The sequence below is a fragment of the Terrapene carolina genome, unplaced genomic scaffold (genome assembly GCF_002925995.2).
Source record: "Terrapene carolina triunguis isolate 2854851 unplaced genomic scaffold, T_m_triunguis-2.0 Scaffold130, whole genome shotgun sequence".
NCBI lineage: Eukaryota > Metazoa > Chordata > Testudines > Emydidae > Terrapene > Terrapene triunguis.
Genome location: NW_020664481.1, coordinates 34,642,643 through 34,660,366, shown reverse-complemented (window position 1 = coordinate 34,660,366; position 17,724 = coordinate 34,642,643). Strand labels below are relative to the sequence as shown.

The window sequence follows — 17,724 nt, the reverse complement described above, 5'->3', positions numbered from 1 at the left end:
TGGGATACCAACCAAGTCAAACCATGGATTCTAGGATTTGTGTATATGTGCCAGTTTTATTCTCTTTCTGGGTCCAAAGAACAGAGACAAGAGAAATGACACAAAGTATACCCATTTGTGTGGCTTTCACTTTTTTGTCATGAATACAACAAACCTAGTATCCTGGGTTTGTTTTGGTTGGATCACGCAGCTAAGTGCTGAGATTTTGTGACAGTGTGGCAATCCCTCATTTAAGAGGGTGGTAGTTTTGAATTGTTAATTGGGGAGGGACCTCTTGAAAAATCAGTATTCTAGGGTAGGAAATGACAGTTTAAGCACATTAGTGTTGGTAATCTCTCTAAAGGAATCAGACCTACAGTACACAAAGTTGAGTGTTGGTGTGAGTGAAGTTTTGCATTTCACAAGTTTCTGTGTTGTTAGAAGTACTGTGTTACAATGACGACTTTAAGTGTAGACAAAATTGGACACCTTTCATCATGTTACAAAATGTATAATTTAAAACATTTTATACCAACTTAAGCTTTGATCTGATCAGCTGTCTCTTGAAAGCAGAATTGAAAAGGGAGTTGAGATTTTGCCATATCCTTTTTCAGATTTGTTATGCAACAATACAGAAATGCGAGTGCCTTTGTCTCTGATGTATTGAATTGACTGTGATTTGAGGTAGGAAAGAAGTGTTTCTGTCAAACAAGGAAACTGTATATAGGGGCTAGAATTTTGTTTTTAGTTTGTGTTGATACCTTAATTCAAGCCTCCTAATGTGGTGATACTTTGCCATGACCAGCCCTGACCAAAAGTCCTTTCACATGATATCCTGAGGATCTCTCAATCTCTATAAATCTTTTATAGAGGACTACACATATGTTGCTTTTCCTCTGTTTATGAGTGCAGGCAAGCAGGCTCCTCTGAGGCAACTACCAGTCCATTCCACACAGCAGCTGGCAGGCATTGCTTGTACAGCCAGTGACTATTGGCCTCTCTGTAGTACCCAGTTACTTGGGTTCAACAAAGTACCTAAGCAGCACTGGTCTAGGAAGTGAGGGACCCAGAGTCCCCTGTGCTCTTGCACTCTGTCCCTGCCAGGCCATTAAGAAGCCTAGAATGCTGAGCATTTTATGTTGCACTTAATTTCTTAGCAGACTATGTTTCCATTTGAGAATGTGTTTAACTTTCGGATAGGCAAAATTATATTATAAAAACGTCTATGGTGGGAGACTTGTCCAAGTCTAAATAGCTCAAGGTTTGCTTTTGGAGGATAGGTGCTTTCATCTTTAGACCTCCAGTCCATATCCAGTCCAGGTTGGAAGTGACTAAAAAGTTTTTACTATCTGATGACTGTTTGATGAACTGTGGGAAAATGAGTTAGTGGTCGTAGTCCAATAACCACTGGACAAGTGCCCATGTCACAAAAACCACCAGCATAGATAGTAATAATTTGTACTTTTGTTGGCATTGTTCACACTAGGGACATGGAGACCAATTTACCTTTCTGCACATAGGTGGTTCACTTATGTTGGGGTAGGGGCACATTGCTGCTGCCCGTGCTGTACCTGTTCTATAGATAAAGAGAGGACTTCTGTCACTAATCTGCACCTTTTACAAGCACTAAGCATAATGATGAAAAAAAGCCCTTTGAATTCAAATAACTAAAATGTGTTACAGTGCAGCATATACCATAAACACAGTGGTGTGTATGGTACAATGATTATTGCATATGAAAAAAATGTTAAAGAAAAGTATTTGATCAAGTTATTGGGGCATTGTTTAGTTTTATACTGTTTTGCCTTTTTTTTAAGCTATGAATTTTTGGCCTTTTATTTCATGCAACTTGTGCATATCCTAGTTCAAAAGCTTTCATTATGCTTTGCAATTAAATGCTATTTCATCTGATTTTTATTAGACATGTATGCAGATATACTGTCACAAGAAAGAGCACAGTGCCCTCTAGTTATAGTATATTGAAGCAGAGGAATGTCTAAGTATAATTGTATAAACTTTGAGATCTCGTCACATAGAATATATAGTCACAAAATTATCTGAAAAAGTACAGTAGCTTGAGAAGAGTTGGCTTAAGAGTTACAAACAAGGTTTTGAGTTTAGAGACAATTAACAAACGTAATAATTAATGTTTAATTCTACTACGCAGAAACATCATACCATACTAATTCCCGTAATGCTGTTGCCTATTTAAAAAATAAAAAGTTAGAATTTGGGCAGTGGTATAGTGCGAGTCTTATTAAACAACACCAAAATGTAAACCATTTGATATGGATCAACATTATGTCTTACTGTGTGAAAGTATCTGTTTAAAATAATTTGAGTGACTTTACACTCAATTTGGTAACCAAATGTAATGCCAAAGTGGGCAGTAGGGATGATGTATGTTCCCTATCCTGGCACTTTCTGGCTGGCCCCACCTTCTGCACAGGAAGGGACAGATCTGTGTGTGGAGGGTTTGTTTCACACACAGATTACAGCAGGATGCTTGGATCCTTTGTTATTTAAGGAAGCCTTTGAAATAGCACATTTCAGTTTTCATTGTCTTAGTCTTTGCTTCTTAGGGCTTCTCTCAGGCCCATATGTCAGCTTAGATTCTACTCTTCCTGCATGATCAGTTTACTTATTGACGTAGTATAATTATATAGTGCCTGCAATGTGTCCTGTGCACTTTTCATAAAAACAAATACAGACTTGTGGCCAAATTCTCCTGGGAGAGCAGTTGAGTACTGCAATGCATATCTGTGAAAAGAATGTCATGTTAAATCTGTATTTGAGCCTCAGTAAAGCTGATATGGTACTCTTAATAGATAGGGCATTTTATAAATAAAATTCTGATTTTGTTTTTGTTTGGTAATATAGTAGAAAGCTAATGAATCTATTATTGTGAGCAGGACTCCTGTCAGGATATAAAATAGGCATGAAAAGGTCTATAGCCAGACTAATCTGATGTGTCTAATTCAGGGCAAGGCTTTGCTTAAAATTGTCTTCTGCTGCAGGATGGTCTTATTCTTCTGCGTTTATATTATGTGACAGATGGTGTATGTTTTAGATGGAAGAATGCTAGCACATCTGACCTAGAGAAAGCTTCAGTAGCATTTGTATAGGTCAGGGGTCGGCAACGTTCGGCACGCGGCTCGCCAGGGTAAGCACCCTAGCGGGCCGGGCCAGTTTATTTACCTGCTGACGTGGCAGGTTCGGCCGATCGCGGCCCCCACTCGCCGCGGTTTGCCGTCCCAGCCCAATGGGGGCGGCGGGAAGCGGCGCGGGCCGAGGGATGTGCTGGCCGCGGCTTCCCGCCGCCCCCACTCCCCGGGACGGCAAGCCGCGGCGAGTGGGGGCCGCGATCATCCGAACCTGCCGCGTCAGCAGGTAAATAAACTGGCCCAGCCCGCTAGGGTGCTTACCCTGGCGAGCCGCGTGCCGAACGTTGCCGACCCCTGGTATAGGTAGTTCTTCTCTTGGTGAAGCAGAATGGCAGTAAATAATTAGTAATAATAATGGCAGACTAACACGGCTGCTACTCTGAAACCAGTAAATAATTAGTCTTTCCTGTAGCATCATTAACCAGTTACACTTCTTATGAAACTTTTAAGTAAACAGCATTTTCTTGCAGAGTTTTATACTTTACGTGTGTATCCTTTCCCTTAGCTCCCTGATGCTTTAAGCACCTATGCCAGCTTGTTATCATCAAGTAAAGCAATTTTATATGTCTGTAAAGGTCAGAAATAATGCTCAACACCATTTTCTTTGAGGAAGCAAATAGAGCATCCAATCCTGCCAGGCACCAAGTCATTTTTGTGAGAACCAATTTGAAGTGAATGGTCATGAGGAAGTTCAGCACCTATTAGAATTAGGCCTTTATTTTTTCATAGCTAGATATTGACTTGTGCCTTTCAGAGACTCCTGTTAATCATCTGTCCTTTCTCCATAAAAGAAACTGAACATAATAATAAATTTGTGATCTGAATAACAAACTACTTTCTCTGGGCCTTGTATCAATTTCTGTCATATTTAAAAAACAAACAAACCTCAGAATGCTTAAATCTCACAGTGAACACAGTCACTTGAATAAATCTGAGGGAAATTCACCCTTGTGCACAGGGACTGCACAAGGGCTGAAGAGGGACTTCAGTGTTGCATAAGCCTTGTCTTCTGCCCAGGGGTGAATTTCACCATATGCAACCTGGTGAAGGTTCGACTTGTTAAGTGACGTGTTATTTCTAGATAAAATAATGTGCTGCTTTTATGTCCCACTGCCCTTTTAAAACAAAAACAATATTTACTAGCACTGCCTTTGGCCTGCAAATAAAGTAGATGGAGTTTCCAAATAGTCCTCATGACCACTGTTTGCTTCTCTACTTCCCTTCCCCTAAATTAGAAGATCAACCAGAGAGCCTGTTCAGTTTTCCTTTCATGGGGAATAACACTGGTTTGCTGCCTCTTCCCTGAAGATCTTGTTCTAGTCGTCTGTATAGCATAAATTCAGCAAAGAGACCTGGTAGAAATATACACTGCTCTAACTACCATTATTGTGATTTAAACTGATAACTAAAGAATTGTAATGAACACAGCACTATTGAATAGTTCTGCCATTTTAATAATCTCACCGCCTCCACCCAAAAAACCCCCATCTGTGCTGACATAAATGGAAACAAGAATAATGTCGTCTTCTTGTTGCTGTTACACTTTAATTACCATATAGAAAGATTTGTTTTTATTCTTTTCTTTTTGGAATGAAAGAGAAATTGATAACACAGTTAAGAATCCTTATTTTGATATTTAAGTAACTCCCATCGGAATAAATTCTGTCCCCACGACACTGGGTTCCGACTTCAGTGATCTGGGTTCTATTCTAGGTGCTACTGCAATATAAATGACTGCCTCTTTCTATGTGTTTGTACAGCACCTAGCAAAATGAGGCTCTGATCTCATTTGGATGCTAGGTACTGCTGTAATATTAGTAACAAGGGAATCCAAGATGCAGAAGAATCATTATACTTCTGCTGTGCAAGGGAGCTCCCTCAAAAGCTCAGTTCAGCAGAGACTTCTTGGTAGGGTTGCCAACTGCCTAATCACACAAACCCAAACACCTTTGCCCCGCCCCCCGTCTTACCCCTTCCCAGAGGCCATGCCCCTGTCCTGCCTCTTCTCTGAGGTCCTGCCCCCACTCACTCCATCTCCCCTTCCTCTCTCTCCCCCACTTACTTTCACCAGGCTGGGGCAGGGCTTTGGGATGTGGGGTGTGGGCTGGGACAGGGGATTGGGGTGTGGGAGGGGGTGCAGGGTGCAGTCTCTGGGAGGGAGTTTGGGTGCAGGAGGGAGTGCGGGCTCTGGGAGGGAGTTTGGGTGTGGGCTCTGGGCTGGGGCAGGAGGTTGGGGTGCTGGAAGGGGTGAGGGGGATGGCACTTACCTCGGGTGGTTCCCGAAAGCAACCAACATATCCCACTGGCAGCGGCTCCTAGGCGGGGGCAGCGTGCGGAATCACCCCCCCGATCTCCTCCCTAGGAGCCAGAGGGATGTGCCGGCCGCTTCCGGGAGTGGTGTGGAGCCAAGGCAGGTAGGGAGCCTGCCTTAGCCCAGCTGCGTCGCCAGACTGTCAGCGCTTAAAATCTCCCAGTTTGGCTGCAGTAACCTCCAGGAGAGAGAGCGTGAATTCAGTAGACTCCCGGCAAAACCGGGAGGGTTGGCAACCTTACTTCTTGGGCATCTTTGTGCAGCCTGGTTTGTGGGGGCAGGAGAAGAAAGGGCTAGTGCAAGTGAGGCCAGTGGATTCACTCATTGCCCCAGGTGGAGTGGGGGTCACAAGAGTGGCCATTAATTATTTCAGTCCCAGGCTTTGCCTCTTCCTCAGCACTGAAACTGCCGTGTGATGCATGGCCAATGGTGGTCTCATGTGACCCCCAACTCTGTTTCCTTTGCTTGAATAGTGCTATACAAAACAAATGCAATTTTGTTAGTATGCAGTTTTGTTGTAGCCATGTTGGTCGCAGAATATTAGAGAGACAAGGTGGGTGAGGTAATAGCTTTTATTTATTCTCAGTTGGTGAGAGAGACAAGCTCAAAAGCTTACACAGAGCTCTTCTTCTTTTGTTAGCAGTCATTACAAGTGGTTTCAATAGACAAGCCATGTAATTCTTTACCAGAGAAACCAAGACCATGTGTTGCTGATAGTCAGTATCATTTTTTAGCAAAGTATCAGTTGGAAATTGGATAAGTCAAGGCTGGTTAATTTTGTCTCTATAATTTTAAGGGTGGGAGAAGGGAGCATGATTCTATAGCAGGCTTAATCCTAATGTTGGATTTACATACGTGGCTTTCTTCACCTTAGAAGTTGAACATGCTGTGAAGATTCCAGTGCTGATTGGGTCTGGAGTGACGCTGGAGAATGCAAGGAGCTACCTGGATGCAAATGCTTTAATAATTGGTTCATATTTCAAGAAAGAAGGTTATTGGGCAAATAGTGTTGATCCTGACCGAGTAAAGAAATTTATGGATCATATAGGTAAACTGAGAGAATGAATTTATCATCATATAGTATTGTGTTTGTGCAGAATAAAATCTGGCCACAGCAGAACTTCTGTGGGGTTACCGTACACATCCAATATAATATACAGTACCATGCACAAGTAACCTCCATTAGCATTCATGGGAGTTGCATGGGAATTGGAATTGGTTAATACAATATTAAATGGGGGAGGGGAATCTTCTCCATGGCTAGCCAATAAATCAGGGGGCATTTTAAAGAAAACAGTTGTTCTCAGTTTCATTTGTAGGCACATTTCTGCAGCTCTCTACTCCCATGTTCCAATACTAAATTATCTCTTAGAAATTTTCAGGAATATATTCTTTACGACAGGTAAAGAATTTGTTCAGCTTAAGAATTAGCTGAGTTTTGTTTTATGCATGGAATATAATAGGACACCCTAAGATTGCAGCCACCAGAATTGTAAATTGGGCAGGTCAGTTAGCCTCTGTGTGCCTCAGTTTCTCCATCTGTAAAATCGGGATAATACCTATTTTAAAAAATGTTGTAGGACATAATGAATGAGTTTTTGTAAAGCAGTTTCATCTAATAAAATAATAATCAAACTCAAAAAATACAGTAAAAATGCTATAAGTTAGTAAAGTCCATTTATTCATGTCTGAATACTGATGACATCATAGCAGAATTTTTGGAAGTCTTGATCCATCACTAACTTCAGACACTCAGCAGCTGCCTCTCCCAGTTATGAGTGGCACCCCATCTATTTATCTCCTTGCTGGTCCTTTACTATGATGACCCATCATGAACTCCTTCCATGATAACTTTCTCAAGATTATTTCCATCTCTATGGCTAATGTGAGCAAACTACATAAGTTTGTGCCTGTTGATTTCCGAGAGCAGAGAGTCCTCTTTTCCTCCAATAATATTTCAAACATAAGAGTCTATGCCAGCACCCCATTTCAAAGGCTTCAGTTTTCTTCTAGTCATCCACATTAGTTCCCTAAGATTCACCTCCATAAGTCGCTATGGAAAAAAATTAAACTTTTCACCAGTTGAACCTTTGTATGTTTTGAGAGGCCATGGTTTTTCCACACTTTTATAAAGGAGGCCATGGCTGAACAAGCCATCCCTAGTCTTCTTCCGACTTCTCTAGAATAGCCTTCTTGGTTGGAATATGTATGATCCCAGGTAATTAAATTAATCTACTACCTCTACAGCTTGACCATTAATCTTGATGTCCACTTGCATCCTGATGTTATTGATAGTGTCAAGATATATGCATTTTTATTTTTGCCCCTTTCAGGAGTAGTCCATATTTCTCATTAACAGTTTTTAACAGACTCCAACATTTGTTGAATTCCATTGATGGTTGCAACAAAAAACATTTCTGAGTTCCTTCCACTTTATCAAAACTTTCAGGGCTTGTCTCAGAATAAATTCTGCATACATGTTAAAAAGACTTGGGGACAGAATGCTCCCTTGTCTCCCATGTGCCAGTGGAAAACCTACTGCTGTTTGCACCATGATCTGTTGACGGTGGAGACTTGTGATGAATTCAGTTAGATGCTTTGGAATCCCCATGTCTGCCAGTATCTTCCAGAGGGTGTTATGATGGATGATATCAAATGCTTTGGCGTAGCCAGAGAAACGCCTAATCAATGGATTGCTGGATATTCACAGTTTGATCATATGTGCCTCGTCCCTCTCTGAAATCAACTTGTGGTGATGGTAGTTCTACTTCTGTCATTTGCTTCGTGCCGTCCTGAATTATACAGAGGAACACTTTACTTGCATGCTATATCAGGGAGATGGTACGATAGTCACTGTACTGTTATATTTCCTTTCTTCGGTAAGAGCAGAAAAATTCCCTTTGTCCAATCATCCAGTCAATTTCTAGTCATTCATGCATTGTTGCAAATTTTCCACATGAGATCAATACCACCATCACCAATCACTTTTAGCAATTCTGCTGGCACATTATCTACCCCTGGTGCTTTCCCAGGCTTCATTTTCATAAAAGCACGCACCGCTTCCTCGCTCAGGATTGATGGCTCTGGGTCTGTACTCTCTTTTCTGTCATCCTGTATTGTAAGTGGCTCTGATGAGGCATAGAGGTTGGCACGGTAATATCTCTCTGTTTGAAATCACCACCTTCAATAAAAAACACTGCCATCACAATCTTTTATTATGCTTGGTTGCAGGGAAAACTTCTTACTAAAATGTCTGACCACTGTGAACATACCTTTTGTTTTATTATTTTAATTCTCAAGTTCCTCACATTTTGCTCTAATGTATTTGCTCTTGTCTCCTCTAGTCTGCCTTTCAACCTGTCTGCTCAGTTCCTTACAGTGTATTTTCTGTCCTGCATTCTTCAGTCTCCAAGCCACTCCCACTCTGCATAGTCATTTCGGCAGCTCAGTCACCTTCTCTGTTAATTATGGTGCGGTCCGACACTGGCTTTTTGGAATGTGTGCTTTGGCAGCATCAAGCATGATAGTTTTCATTTTATCCCAAAATTCATTTGGGTTGTTCTTCTCTTTCACCTCTGATAGTGACTCAGACCTGTTCTTTACATGTAGTTTTCGTTGATTTGGGACAAGTGCAGACACAGCAGACCTGCCAAACGTCTTATCTTTTTATATTTTAATTTTATCTTTGAGGGTAACAGTTGATGGTCTGACCCACAGTCTGCACTCAGGGACGTCTTTGTCCCTTGGACACTTTATCTCCAGTGTCCCTGTATCATTACATAGTTGATCTGGTTCTTTGTCACACCATCAGGTGACCTCCATATATGTAAACATATAGGATGTTGGGTGGAGATAGTGTTTGTAATGACCAGATGATTACAGTAACAGACTTCAACTAAACATCTTCCTCTCATATTGTAAACCCAGACCATTGTTTCCCTTTATTTCTTTAAGAGCTTACAGCTCCAACTTTCGTGTTCAGATCTCCAATTACAAGGGTGAGGTCTTCACTTGGTGTTTTAATAAGTGTCTCTTCAAATCATTCATAGAATGCCATAAATTGTTCGCTCGTCAGCTGCATAGAGGCATAAACCCTGTATGATCAACGCTTTAACTGACTTTGCTTGAAGGCGAATTGTAATGATTGTATCGCTGATTGGATTATATCCAAGCGCACACTTTGGTGTCTCCTTAAATAAAATAAATGCAACCCCTTTTCTCTCACTTTCTCGGAACATGAGTGTACACCACATACCCATCCATCATCACGAAATGACCTCTACCATTCCATCACAGCTCAGATTCCATATATATCTATCTTACATCTTTGATCACATTGGCAAAGTTCCCTTCATACATACTCCTCACAATCCATCTTCCTGTTCTGATAATTCTTTTACGAAGGTTCAAGTTATTCTTTTCCTTGGTGCAAACATCAGGTACTGTACTTCCCAAAGGATTTGGTACAGCACCATCTTACCTGCAGCTGGTACTCTTGATGGCTGGAATCTCCTCCCCAGGATAATTTGATGAGCCTTTTGGCATGGGAGGTATCTCACCATCCAGTGCCACACATGGATCATGTTGCCTTTGTTCTGCCATGATTGGTCTCATGCGAGAAAATACAGGGGGTGGTTTCCTATTGCCTTCCCTTTGTGGTTGCCGTTGCTTAATCTTGATTTAATAACTCTTCTCCCTGTCGATGGCATTTCCTCCATTGGAGGTCCCAATATCCTCCCGAGGAGTTCATCTGTCTGAAGCCATTAGTACTTCCTGAGGTTTCAGATAGTTGTAGGTGGTACAGTCTACTGCCATTACAGCATCAGGCTGACTTGAAAATGCTGTACCACCACCAAAATTTAAAAAAAAAAACCTGGGAAATGGATTCACTTACTTAATTAAGAGTAAGTGTAAATATTTAAATATATTTTAAATAGAGCTTCTGGAATTTTTTTTTGAAATTTTGACAAAATATTTTAATAAAAAACATTTGAAAAGAAGATTTAATGCTGTTTCCAGACCAGTTAATACAGCTCTGCACCTCTCATGATTAGTATTAGTGATATTGCAGACTGCCAAGATCCTTCCTAATACACACAGGGGTAATTATGATGGAAGCCTTTCTTGTAGTACTGAGGGGTAAATACAGATTTTCATTTTTCACAAAGAATTTGTCATCATAGAAAACAATATTGGATAGATTCAACCATCTCTTAAAACTAAAATTATCACATATACAAATGATTTTCCTTAGCCAAAAAAAATCTAGAAGTCATTGTGTGCTTATGTAAAATCAGAGAATGATAGAAGTGCTAAAAGATTTTTAAAAAATCTTTTTTGTAATTTGGGTTCATAATGTGAAAATCTTGTGTGATGTTTTAGTGAAAATGGTGTGGACCCAGACATGTTCTACATGGATACATTTCAGAGAGGTGTTTTTATATGAGCACCCAAATGAAAGAGAAGAAATTGTGCACGATACTATGTTTATAATTATCTATATTGTATTTTGCAGAGTCATTGGGTTGGGTTGGAAATGTTTTTTACTTCATGAACTATCTTGTGAAAAAACAGTCAAATGTAAATAAAAAATGACAAGTTCTGATTCTATTTTGAGAGATTTTACTCTTTCATTTTTGATCATTTGGCTCTAAAGGGGATAAAACCCAGAATCTGAAGTGTCATGAATGTATGTGTGTTTTCATTCTTCGGGACTGTGAGTGAAATCTGTCCACTGGGATCTGTCTCTTGACAACTGTGTCATCTGTGCGTAGCTTCCATTAATGCTAATGTAAATGATGTTGTGTATATCAAAGGATAAATGTGTAAACCCTTTGTAAGCTGGTGGAGTCTCCATCTGTCTCCAAACAAAAGCAGCACACTCATTGTAGAGCAAAAACATCATCTCCCAGAGGTTTTGTTTTGTAAAGATACAGGTAATTCCAAAAAACACAGCGTGAAACTCAACTTAAGCCTTCTCCCATGGTTCCTTCTCCCTGGACTTACCTGTCTGTCCCATGGTTCCATCAAAGGCTGTTGAGTCCTCTGACTTACTGTGGTCTGTAGAAAGCACAGATGCTTCAGAAGCATGTGTGTATGGTTACAAATTTCTGTGTCTGCAGTAATTTGCACTCCTTCCCCTGCGATTTGGTGGGACTGGCTGGTCTATTCCCTCCAGAACTACAGAACATCTGCAGGGAAGAGTAGACAATGTCCTAAAGATGATACTCTTACCTTTTCATACATCCCCAGCCCCCAAACAGAGTCTGCATGCACAGGCTGTGTGCAGAAGTATTGGGAAGCATGGGGTCCTTCATATGTTACATTATTTTTCATCCATTTACACTCTACATATTGTAACATATAAATCTATATGCTAGCCAGGATGTTCACTTTGTTTATTTTTGTAAGTCCTTAATACTAAATTATGAGACCCATATTATATAGTACTTGTCCTGTTTACAAAGGCACATGCTGTATAAAATTAAAAAGCAGTGTGTTTAGAATTCAGTAAAAACAACTGATTTCCATATTTTAAAGTTAATAATGATTTTTTTCCCCACCTGTGTGTTTCTGGGGAGGTTTCAAACAATTCACAACTTGCATATATTTTCATACCTGATTGCACAGTAGATGAAGTTCTTCTTGTAGTGTCACACATTTTCTAGTGGAATTATCACCAACTTTGAAATTCATTGTTAAGAAAATGATGCAACTAGAAAGACTAGCATGTGAACAAAGAGCACCAGCTACTAATCAATCTAGTGTTGGAAACATTTTAAAGCAGTCAATCGGAAAGTGCAACAAATACATTGATAATGACTGTGCAGCGATGATTGTTTTTAAAGACACTGATTACAGTTGCTAAAAGTCACATTAATTACTGTGAAGGTGAAAATCTAATGTGTTACTGTAGTGTTACTAGAAACAAAGAAAAAATAAAATTACTTGGCCTGATTTTCTACTCACTTATACCATGTTAGTCAAGAGTAACTCTAATGACATCAATGAGTTACAAGATTAAGGGGGGGGGGGGTTAAGTGAGAGGAGAATCAGGCTCAATGTGTTTCATCCCATTGCTGTGAACTAAGTGAGGAACACAACATGCCCTAGTTCTGCAATAGCTATTCTTAGGAACCAAGGAATCTGCACGTTTTGGTAATGTCTATAAGGTCTAAAATGAAATAACATCAGGAACATCGTAACCTTGTAAGAGAGAAACCTTCTAGTGAGTTTGTGCAATGCTCCGAATATGCACTGAATGTCTCAGACAGAGAATTTCCACTCAATGATACTACAGCTCCACACCCCAGTGTACGGTTCTTAAAAGAGGACCAAGGCCATAATTTGGCCCTAAATTATTATATAAAAATGTAACTGCAGGATTTAGGGACCCTTGTCAAAGAAAAGCTAATTTTAAAGCCAGAGAGGGTGATTGATCGCCAATTCTTTATCATTCTTTCTGCTGAAAGTATTTGTCTAGCAACATTAAGCATCTGCTTGTCTGTTGCACACAGATGCTGTAAATAGAATTTGACCTTTTTGTTTAGAAAATGCTTGAATATTTAATGTAAAAATATTAAGTTATCAGGAAGGCTGTGTCTTTTGGGAAGAATGCTCAATTTTACACAAGTTTGCAGAGTACTGCAGAGCATGAATAACTTTACTGTAGAACAAAGCAGCCAGTGTTATGTGTAGAAACTCTAGAAGTGAATAACAGCTGTTCAAGAAGACTTATATTAAATATGTATTAATTAATTTGAAGTGCATCACTTAAATATGTGAAGAGATTATCTTGTGTTAATTTACATTAAAACATTACAGTACTTGTTAGCTTCATTATAGTATCCTAAAGTACTACCTCAGCCTACACTGGAGCATTTTGTTGTGTGTTGATTGTCTTCGATTTGCCCTTTTAAAATGTCAGTGGCCTCTTTCTTGTTGGATTTGTTCTTGCATAGATACTGCACTTTCTTCTGAGCATAGAATGGACACAAATAATGAGCCAAACTGTTTGAAGAAACTTTAGACAAAGAGAACATGTGAAAATCTGGCTTCAACTATACACAGCCCTGTAATCACCTGGATTTCACACACAAATCTCACATTTGCTTGTGAGCAGATAATAGGTACACAATTACCTGTTTGTGCAGGTAAGGGCCCATGCATAGAAGTTCAATATCACCTATAATTTAGGTGGCTACTGGGGAAAATTGGGCAACTAATGTAAATGGGGTTCAAGGAGTTGATGTGACACTATAAGCATTGCAATTGTGAAACTTACAAAATTGGTTAATAGTACTTACTTTCTGTAGTTAAATCAATTGTGACAGACCCAGACCACTGGGGTACAGGAGTGTGGTCGAAGGCAAATATACTGGCCACGGGATGAACAATTTTCTGTTCCCTGGGTGACCAGAGCAGGGGCTGCCCTAGAGCAATCAGGAACCTGCTAGAACCAATTAAGACAGGCAAGCTAATCAAGACACCTGGAGCCAATTAAGAACTTTCTAGAATCAATTATGGCAGGCAGGCTAATCAGGACACCTGGTTTAAAAAGGATCTCCCATGAGTTAGTAGGGGTGTGTGTGTGCAAGGAGTGAGAAGGTGTGCTGCTGGAGGAGTGAAGAGTTCAAGCATGATCTGGCTTCAGGAGGAAGATCCTGTGGTGAGGATAAAGAAGGTCCTGGGGAAGGCCATGGGGAAGTAGCCCAGGGAGTTGTTGCTGTCACGCAGCTGATACAGGGGATATTGTAGACAGCTGCTATCCACAGGGCCCTGGGCTGGAACCCAGTGTAGAGGGTGGGCCCAGATTCCCCCCTATCCCCCCAACTCCTGATTGGACACAGGAGGAGTTGACCTGGTCTGTGAGAAATGCCAGAAGGGAAGGTCTAAATTGGGAAGGGATCTGGCCTGTCCCCGACCCACTAGGTGAGACATAGAGACTGTGGGGATTGTTCTCCATTTCCCCCATGTTGGCCAGTGTTGAGGTTAGCTGAGTGGATGGCAGGTTTGCACCACTAGCAAAAGTGGCCAAACTGAGGGCTGCCGTGAATCTCTGATGCAAGCAAATCCGCCTATAAGCGCAGGACCCACCAAGGCCAAGGAGGAACATTGTCACACAATGTACAAATTTTGACTAATCCTCATTAAATCTGTAGAGGTAAGAACATAAGAACCGTCATACTGGGTCAGACCAAAGGTCCATCTAGCCCAGTATCCTGTCTTCTGACAGTGGCCAATGCCAAGTGCCCCAGAGGGAATGAACAGGTAATCATCAAATGATCCATTCCCTGCAGCTCATGCCCAGCTTCTGGCAAGCAGAGACTAGGGACACCATCCCTGCCCATCCAGGCTAATAGCCATTGATGGACTATCCTCCATGAACTTATCTAGTTCTTTTTTGAACCCTGTTATAGTCTGGGCCTTCACAACATCCTCTGGCAAAGAGTTCCACAGGTTGACTCTTCGTTGCATGAAGAAATACTTCCTTTTGTTTTTTTTAAACCTGCTGCCTATTAATTTCATTTGGTAACACAAGAACTAGGTGTCATGAGGAGTAAATAACGCTTCCTTATTTACTTTCTCCACACCAGTCATGATTTTATAGACCTCAATCATATCCCCCCTTAGTCGTCTCATTTCCAAGCTGAAAAGTCCCAGTTTTATTAATCTGTTCTCATATGGCAGCCATTGCATACCCCAATCATTTTTGTTGCCCTTTTCTGACCTTTTCCAATTCCAATGTATCTTTTTTGAGATGGGGCGACCACATCTGCACGCAGTATTCAAGATGTGGGCCTACCATGGATTTATATAGAGGCAATATGATATTTTTTTCATCTTATCTATCCCTTTCTTAATGTTTCCCAACATTCTGTTCGCTTTTTTGACTGCCGCTGCACATTGAGTGGATGTTTTGAGAGAATTATCCACAATGACTCCAAGATCTTTCTTGAGTGATAACAGTTAATTTAAACCCCATCGTATTATATGTATAGTTGGGATTATGTTTTCCAATGTGCATTACTTTGCATTTATCAACATTTGAATTTCATCTGCCATTTTGTTGCCCAGTCACCCAGTTTTGAGAAATCCTTTTGTAGCTCTTCGCAGTCTGCCTGAGACTTAACTATCTTGAGTAGTTTTGTATCGTCTGCAAATTTTACCACCTCACTGTTTGCCCCTTTTTCCAGATCATTTATGAATATGTTGAATAGGACTGGTCCCAGTACAGACCCCTGGGGGATACCACTATTTACCTCTCCATTCTGAAAACTGACCATTTATTCCTACCCTTTGTTTCCTATCTTTTAACCAGTTACCAATCCATGAGAGGACCTTTCCTCTTATCCCATGACAGCTTACTTTGCTTAAGAGCCTTTGGTGAAGGACCTTGTCAAAAGCATTCTGAAAATCTAAGTACACTATATCCACTAGATCCCCCTTGTTGGCCCCCTCAAAGAATTCTAGCAGATTGGTGAGGCATGATTTCCCTTTACAAAAAACATGTTGACTCTTCCCCAACAAATTATGTTCATCTATGTGTCTGACAATTTTGTTCTTTACTGTCGTTTCAACCAGTTTGTCTGGTACTGAAGTCAGGTTTACTGGCCTGTAATTGCCATGATCACCTCTGGAGCCCTTTTTTAAAAGTTGGCATCACATTAGCTATCCTCCAGTCATTTGGTACAGAAGCTGATTTAAATCATAGGCATAATAATTGCAGAACTACTAACTGTAGTCTGTAACCTATTATATCAATATCCTCATTTAATATGAGGCACTCTAGTTCACCCATCTTATTATTTAGACTTCTAGCATTGGTATATAAGCATGTTTAAAAACTTGTCACTTTTCAGCTGTCTGCCATTATATGATGTAATTGAGTGGGACTTTTTTCATTTGACTCTTTCTCACCAGATCCTACCTGTATTTTATCATCTTCCATCCTCTCCTCCTTACTAGGACATAGAGAATCTCCATTAGTAGATCCTCCTCTAAGGGATGTCTCTGCACACCTGTTGGTTTCCCCCCAGCCCCTCGTTTAAAAACTGCTCTACAACCTTTTTAATTTTAAGTGCCAGGATTTTGGTTCCATTCTGGTTTAGATGGCGCCCATCCTTCTTGTATAGGCTCCCACTTTCCCAAAAGTTTCCCCAGTTCCTAATCTAAACCCCTCCTCCCTACACTATTGTCTCATCCACACATTGAGACCCTGCAGTTCTGCCTGTCTACCTGGCCCTGCACACGGAACTGGAACCATTTCAGAGAATGCTACCATAAAGGTCCTGGACTTCAAACTCTTACCTAGCAATCTAAATATGGCCTCCAGGACCTCTCTCCTATCCTTCCCTATGTCATTGGTACCTACATGTACCATGACCACCAGCTTCTCCCCAGCACTACACATAAGTCTATCTAGATGTCTCGAGAGATCTGCAACCTTTGCACCAGGCAGGCAAGTCACCATGCAGTTCTCCCGGTCATGGCAAACCCAGCTATCTGTTTCTAATGATTGAATCGCCCATTACTAATACCTGTCTCTTCCTAATAACTGGAGTTCCCTCCCCCTGGAGAGGTATCCAGTTTATTGCATTGAATGCAACATGTATGATTACCTGCCTCATGGGCAGGTGGGGGGTGTGTGTGCAGTGCAAGCAACTCACAGCCTTCAGAGACATTTCGGGCTAATGAGGCCAGAGTGGCTGAACTGGAGAAGCCAAGAGAGACAGAGGTACATAGAGGAATCTTGTAGGGTCATAGTAGAGCAGTCCTACCACCTGTCTAACAACCCCTGTGCTGTTAAGGAGAATGAAAGTCTCATGGCAGGAGAACATCAAGCTGGAGCAGAGGGAAACAGTCCAATAGTTGGGACCCACCTTCCAGATGCTGTCATGATATTTTTCTCGCATTGTGGATATCCATCCAGGGCCAGAGACCAGTTATTGGCAAGAGACAGGCAATAATAGTGGGGGATTCAATTATTAGAATCCCCATTATTAGTTGGGTTTGTGGTGACTGGGAGAACTGAATGGTCAATTGCTTGTAGGGTGTGACGGTTACAGATCTCACAAAACATCTAGGTAGCCTTACAGGTAGTGTTGGAGAGGAGCTGGTGGTCTTGGTACATGTAAGTACAAATGACCTAGGGAAAGGTAGGAGAGGGGTCCTGGAGCCAGATTTAGGCTGCTAGGTAAGAAGTCCAGGACCTCCATTGTAGCATTCTCTGAAATGCTTCAAGTTCACATGCAAGGCCAGGAAGACAGA

General features: G+C 41.0%; 1 protein-coding gene across 1 annotated transcript in view; it reads left to right on the top strand.

Moving 5' to 3' along the window:
- LOC112106464 (uncharacterized protein F13E9.13, mitochondrial-like) overlaps positions 1 to 11,064 on the top strand; it is a 43,556-nt gene extending 32,492 nt beyond the window's left edge. Inside the window, exon 7 of the mRNA XM_024199730.3 lies at positions 6,329 to 11,064. Within this exon, the coding sequence (XP_024055498.1) occupies positions 6,329 to 6,519 (191 nt within the window). The 3' untranslated portion in view covers positions 6,520 to 11,064. The remainder of the gene's footprint in view (positions 1 to 6,328) is intronic.
- The last annotated feature ends 6,660 nt before the right edge of the window (positions 11,065 to 17,724 follow it).